At 38.1% G+C, this 7,066-nt stretch overlaps 1 protein-coding gene across 1 annotated transcript in view; it reads left to right on the forward strand.

Moving 5' to 3' along the window:
• Nucleotides 1-6,780, forward strand: part of LOC123315035 (proteoglycan Cow) — a 60,894-nt gene extending 54,114 nt beyond the window's left edge. Inside the window, exons 4-10 of the mRNA XM_044900572.1 lie at nt 703-849; nt 3,315-3,460; nt 3,515-3,732; nt 3,886-4,105; nt 4,320-4,577; nt 4,648-4,785; nt 5,254-6,780. Of these exons, the coding sequence (XP_044756507.1) occupies nt 703-849; nt 3,315-3,460; nt 3,515-3,732; nt 3,886-4,105; nt 4,320-4,577; nt 4,648-4,785; nt 5,254-5,393 (1,267 nt within the window). The 3' untranslated portion in view covers nt 5,394-6,780. The remainder of the gene's footprint in view (nt 1-702; nt 850-3,314; nt 3,461-3,514; nt 3,733-3,885; nt 4,106-4,319; nt 4,578-4,647; nt 4,786-5,253) is intronic.
• Nucleotides 6,781-7,066: the final 286 nt, after the last annotated feature.

Here is a 7,066-nt window from a genome sequence, read left to right on the forward strand (position 1 = left end):
TACTAGAAGAGTTGCCCCTTCGGAATCTGCATTACTTTCCGATTTGTGATAATTTTTCTGGAAGACAATCAACACGAAAAGTGACTGTCGAACAATTCCATGTTCCAAATCACCCTATATTGCCTTCATGCGAGCCACAGACTGTACCAATCTCTCGCGCATATTTCCTTCATGAATTTTCTATTAAAGCGAGTCCTGGCCGCCGATTCTAGAGCGAAATGTGTCCGTAATGAACTTTTCGGAAGTTAGGTCCCCTCGAATTTTCGAATCCGGCTTTTCGCCAGGAATTAAAACGTCCTCCACCAGGCGGGAAAGGTGGAAGAAAAAGAAAGTTAATTGTCCGTTGGACGTCAATTCCGGGGATTGGAGTTGTTTGAATTGGGTTTTTGGAAGTTTGAGGCGAGTTTCTCGCATGAAATGAGAACAGATTGTAGATGAATGTTTTTGCCGACGGTTTAATGCAGTCGCTGTGGAAGGTATTTTTTATTACGACTACAGGGGGGTATATGGAACGGCTTTCCTCAACGAACAGAAGCTTATCTGCTCAATATCTGAACCAGAGCTGAGCATTGCAAGATTTTCACTATTTTCAACACTTACAATCCATTTTTTTTTGGTTTCTTCAGCTATTATCTCCCGGCGGTATCAAAGTGGCTAAAAAAATGAATTTTGCATCTTTGCTAACAGACTTCATTCTTCCAGCGATATTGTAGTCCCAAAAGCTACAACAAAAAAAGAAGACTCTATGGACGAAGATGATGACGATGATGATGAGGATGAAGATGACGTCTTCTATGATTCTGACAATGATTCAGATTCTGCAGTTGAAAATTTGAGCGATACTGTGATGTGAGTAAAAGTTTCACTAAACATGATGAATTAGAGCCATTGAGACATAGGTTAAGGAAAGGTAATTTGAGCCACACTATGCCTCCAAAGTTTTTTTCCCAGCAATATTATACACTGCGCAAAAAATTAACGCAAATTATGGAAACCTCAAATTTATTCTACAACTGAAGGTGTTCTCAATGATGATTATTTTTATCAGAATTATGCATGCATATGTTATCCACTTTCAACGGTTTTCTTCAATACAGATGTTTTTTCCCAGCAGGAATAAAAAAAGATGATATCAGATTTTGAATGTATTGGCTCCATTCTAAAATCAGTTGTTCTCGATCAATTCTAGTGATCAATAGTTTTTCTTTCGTTTGATTTTCTACACTCGATCGCTATGCAACGCGAAACACGCAATTTGACCCAAGAGGAATGTGCCCAAGCGGTAGTTTTGCGAGAAGAAGGGTGGACATACACAAGAATTGCAGAAAGGTTTGGAGTTTCCCATACAAGTGTGTCCAGAATGTTGCAGCGATTCAGGGAGACAGGTATGAATGTCCCAAGACCAGGACAGGGTAGACCACGGGTAACAACTGCCATTCAAGAACGTTACTTGAGAGTTTCTTCGTTGAGACAACGATTTGCAACCGCTCGCCTCCTTCAAATTCAGCTTGAGCAAACTCATGAGGTGCAAATTAGCACTCAGACAATAAGAAATCGCCTCAGAGAATATGATTTAAGGCCTCGTGTCGCGACAAGAGGCCCAGCTCTCTGGAAAAGAGTTCTCTTCACAAATGAGTCAAGATTCTGCCTCTACCATTGAGATCGACGTTCCCTTGTATACAGACGTCCACATGAAAGATATGCTCAGTGCAATTTCCTGAATACTACTGGTTTCGGGGGAGGATCGATTATGATATCTTTGACTGCTCGCACAGACCTAGTGGTCGTTGATAATGGAGCTATGAATGCTGATAAGTATATAAGGAACATTCTTGAAGAGCATGTAGTGCCATTTTCCCCATACATTGGTGAAAATTTCATTTTTATGGACGATAATGCCAGACCGCATCGTGCGCGCATCGTTCAGGAGTACCTTGGAGAGTCTCTCGAATGGAATGGCCAGCTAGAAGTCCAGATCTCAATCCGATTGAGCAGGTTTGGTTCAACCTCAATAGAAGGCTGAGAAGTTCAGAAAATCATCCAGCTACTCTTAATGACTTAGGAATCCAACTCGGAGAAATCTGGGAAGGATTAGATCAGAACATTTTAAGATCACTCATTTTGAGTATGAACCGTCGGTGCCGAGCTGTAATTAACGCAAGGGGTGGAAATACCAAGTATTAAATCACTTATCAGCAATTAACTGGTAAAGTAAGACACACTTGTTTTTATAATAATATACTTTGACTATCGATTTCGGCACTAGGCCATCATCAGGTCAGCGTCAATGAAACATGTACAATTAAAAGACATTAGATGTAATATAAAATTATAGTTTTTTACTTACACTTATCAGCATTTCAATGTTTTGAAAATTGTTCATTTCTCTTCTTTCACATATGATTCGGTGAAATCCTGAATTTTTCTTCCATTTAATGTGTCTTGTTTCGTTCAAAACCTTCCCGAGAGAACATAAAAAATAAGTTATAAAGTCAATGTAGAGTTAACTTTCATTAAAATTGAGATTTTCAGAATGTGCGTTAATTTTTTTGCGCAGTGTATTAGGCATATATTTGGTCCAAATAACTTATCCTTAGCCAATGTCCCCCTGTTTGTCGTAACGAATGCATGATGAAATACAATTTGCGTTCAAAATTATAATATTCCATCCCCCCATTTGATTTAATTAAAAAACTAATTAATGTAATGGTATCTATGTGTTGAATCATCACACATTTTGATGTATTCACAACTTTACACGTTATCGAGGTGATGCTATCAGTTTGATGCCCTAAAACTGCTGTTCTTTAATCAATACCATAATTTGTATGACATGCGAGTTTGTTTTCAAGCTGATAGTTCATATTCTGGTCAAAGGAAAATAAATACAGTAGATGAGTTGTGGCCCTTCCAACCTCCAAGGAAACTTTTCCTTTACCGCGTGAACTTTAGATCTTTTTTACGTGACCATACTGCTAATCGTCTTCAAGGAAATCCACTTTTTCAGCGAAGCATTTTGTTTCCGGCCCCACTTTTATGGCCTTCCCATATAAAGTTGAAGAGACCATACGGAATTATAACAATGTAATAATGAAAGTCTTTATTGGCTTGCAAGTTATAGCAAGTAGCTACATAGCTACTTTTGCTCAGCTAGTGTAATCACATAGCTTCTTTAAGAAGAGGTCTTTAACAAATCTTCAAAACTCTTTGTCTTGGGCCTCGAAAGCTTCTCAAAGTTGGCTCTTGGCTTGAACATCGCAAATTCTGGAGTCACTGTAGCAACATTTAGTGTATTCGATTTTTTTTTAACACAGATGCAAACCCTGTCCAGTTGTCAAACCCACCTTCCTGTGCGGTTCGGACAACAGAACATACAGCTCCCTCTGCAGACTCGACTATCACAACTGCATCCATCACACCAACATAAAATTGGATTGTAAGGGATTCTGTCCTTGTAAAGGTTGGTATCTCCGCTCAACGAGTACCCTCTAGATTAAATTCAAGTTTATTCCAGAAAAATATGCTCATCTGAAGAAGAAGCAGAGGCAGTCAGAGCGTTTAAATTCGTACATGAGCAAATACAAGGCCACCCTCGATAAAAGTGGAACAGGCGGTGGAGCTCTGGGTGGAAAAATATCCTCTTCAAAGTCCGACGTGTACACGTTCACGCCACAGGATTTCAAGTACGAGAACAAGCATTACAAATATATAAAATACACCAAATTCAACAAGGTAAGATGAATCGATCCCTGTTCGCAGAGTAAACAGTCAAGCGTGGTTCTAGAAGGCTAATATTGTGTGATTTTGATCCTGATTTATTAAATTGACGGTACCATCATGTTCTTTCGAACAGGGAATTAATTCTGGTTTGTTGTATTTCTCCAGGAGAGACACGACATTCCATTCACAGAGGACAAGGACAGATTGAGAGGATACAACGAGGTATTGGACAACAAAATACCCAATAAGGACGTGGACGCAATCATGTCCAGCAAACAATGTACGCCTGTTGCTCTTCAAACAATGGGCATCCGCATGCTAGATTGGTTTTCAGTGGTCATGGCTGATTCCACCAAGAGGAGAAGGTCCAAGAATAAATCAGAAGGTGAGAGTTTCATAATGAATTGTTGATCTCTAGTGTGTCTTCATCGTAACAATTTTAATGTCTACTCTTGAAGTCAGATTGTCGACGATCATTTACAGCGTTTGACTTTTGTGGAATATAGTTTACAATACTCCTTAAGTCTCGTACACTTTTGGACACTCATAAATGCTCGACACTTCAACAATTTTCGGATAACTTAATTATTGAATTTCAGCCCGCTTCCCAGTTTACTGTAAAGACGAAGTACGATGGATGTTCCAGCATCTGGACTCGAACGGGGACTCCAAGTTGTCGCTACAAGAACTGTACGATCTAGAACACGATCAGAGTGAGGTGTGTCTGAGACCTTTCCTGCTGAAGTGTGACTTGGACAAGGACGAAGTCCTCAGACCTATGGAGTGGTGTAGGTGTTTCTACGACACCGAAAGATCGTGTCTTGCTGTCAAACATAAACTCACGCCCGACTTGATAGGTGAGTTTTATTTTCGCCTCAAAGAAGTATTGGTTTCGAAGAATTGGGTTGGATTAATGTTTTTTTTCAGACGTATACGTCCCAGAGTGTGACAGTGAAGGTTTCTACAGACCAATACAGTGCCATAGCGCGATAGGTATGTGCTGGTGCGTCGATAAACATGGTGTAGAGTTCGCCAATACTCGTACAGCATCAAAACCTAATTGTGGTAAGAACTTGAATTATTATTATACACTGCTCGATAATTGATGAAGATCACGTGTTAATTTCTCTCTATTCATGGCTTTTGTCTAGTTATCTGGAAGATATTGTTGTGTAAATTTATTTACACAATCACTAATTCACTTTCACTCCTTTTCACTATGTAAATCTTCGGGAATTATCTGTTCACTCGGGTCTGTTCAGAAAGTAACTGCCCCTCGAGCCCACCGCGCGTCTTTTATATCGATACGCCCCTGTTCGAGAAATTCGTCGCAGAACCGATGGAGAGGGATCTACGCGATGTTCCCGATGTTTTCGAACGGCGACAGGGGCGTATTCAGGAGGGCTGAATGACCTCAGGTCGATGGCCATTAAAATAAAATTTTTCTCTCTCTCAGGAGATTCGGATGTTATCATATTCTTTTTCATCTAATTCTCATTATGGAGCTCAAAAGTCAAATGTTCGATTTTCCAGATAAACTAAACAACAAATCCCCTCCTAACATCTCGAAGCAATTGAGCAGCAACTCCATCGTCGGTTCTGATGACGAAGACAGCGAGGACGACGTAGATCAAGACATAGAAGGAAGTGCTGATCGCCCTCAGGACTATTAATAGTACTAAAATCAACAACAACTAGATGCTTTAATCTCGCCATCCTATATATATATATATATAAATACATATACACACTCTTATTGCCTGTTACCCTACTCGGAAGATTTTTTAACGTACCAAAAGACTTTTCACACAAGACACCTCCCCAGTTTCCATCTTTCAGATCAATGGATCAATGTAATATAAGGTTTGTATTTCATTTTTTCCGTTCCAGTATAAATTGCCTACCGTAGACAGGTAGGTCAGATGTGTAGTAGGCAATATCGTGTTGTAGTATAAAGCAGGTCCTCTAGTTATTAAACCTTCGAATGCGATGGATCAAGGGTTGAAATTTTCGGGGTAATTTCATCCGTAACCTAAATTTCTCCGTCCTATCGAATTATAAGCAAATATTCGGACGGTTCGAGAAATTATAAGCAATTGCTTCGCCTCTAAAAACGTTCATTTAGGAGGAAATGATTTCGTTTTTTGATAATTTTCACTTCAACTTAGAGAGATTGGGATTTGTGTAAAAACGCTTCTATTTGCTCATAATTTGATTGATTTGCTGAAGGCTTTGCTTCAGTTAGCCACGGTCGAAAGTTCCAAGGACTAGAATGGACTTGCTCTATAACATGCTTCATAATAATTTAAGTATAAACTTACTAGCGATTATCTGAACATTCTATAAGACTATTTTACTTAATTTTATAATCGACAAAGTGTAGACTGTAATTGAGTTGATTTTGTGAAAGTTTATTTTTGTAAATATATTCCTTTAACTGTAAGAACTTCATCTGGCAGTTTCTTCTCATAGATTTGTTGACTTTTGTGATTTTTATTATTTATTTTCTGATTTTTCTGGGGACATTCGAAGCAAAGCGGTGGACTATTGTTTTTTTATCAGCTCAGTTCGGTAATAATTTCGTTTTTCCATGAATGTCTCTGATTTTTTTCAGCAGTATTTATCTCTTAGAATACTCGGAAGCTTCATGTTTGTATCGTCTTCGAAAAGATATAAGTATTTATGTGTTAGGTAAATATATTCGTTGTTACACTTAGAGATTATTTATGTGATTTTTGACGTGTCTAATAATTGTTTGAACAGAATGATATGAAGAAAAACATTATTTTATAACTAGTTGTAGAATATTTATATTGACATGAATAATACTCCATTGAATAATTATTCGATTAGTAATATGTCTGTACATAAAATGAAATTCCTACTTTGAATAAGATACTGATAGAATTTCGTGCATTTTAATCGTGAAAACATTTGGCATTTTGAACGGAAATGACGATGAATGTTCTGTTTCGTATAATCTGGATGTTCCATTCACTTTAACCAATCAGCTACTTTGTTTATGGTTTTCAACATATTCAGTAAAATTCAAACTTGAAATTCTGCGTTTTTAATGCCCAAAAACCCAACATACCTCACCTTACCCCAGATCAAGAAATGATAACAGCCCCCAAGTGTTAAGTATACAGTGTGGTCCAACGAAAACTGAACACTTCGATTTTCATCTAAGTATAGTAGTATCTTCGAATATGAGGTTTCAAAATTTAAATCGCTCCGTTTCTAGTTTACCATTTGGCAACAGTGCCTACTAGAAAATAAAAAGAACTATGTCTTGTTTATAAAATAACAGCTGTTGATTTACAGCCATCATAAGGCGCATACTCAC

The sequence above is a fragment of the Coccinella septempunctata genome, chromosome 6 (genome assembly GCF_907165205.1).
Source record: "Coccinella septempunctata chromosome 6, icCocSept1.1, whole genome shotgun sequence".
NCBI classification, from domain to species: Eukaryota; Metazoa; Arthropoda; class Insecta; order Coleoptera; family Coccinellidae; genus Coccinella; species Coccinella septempunctata.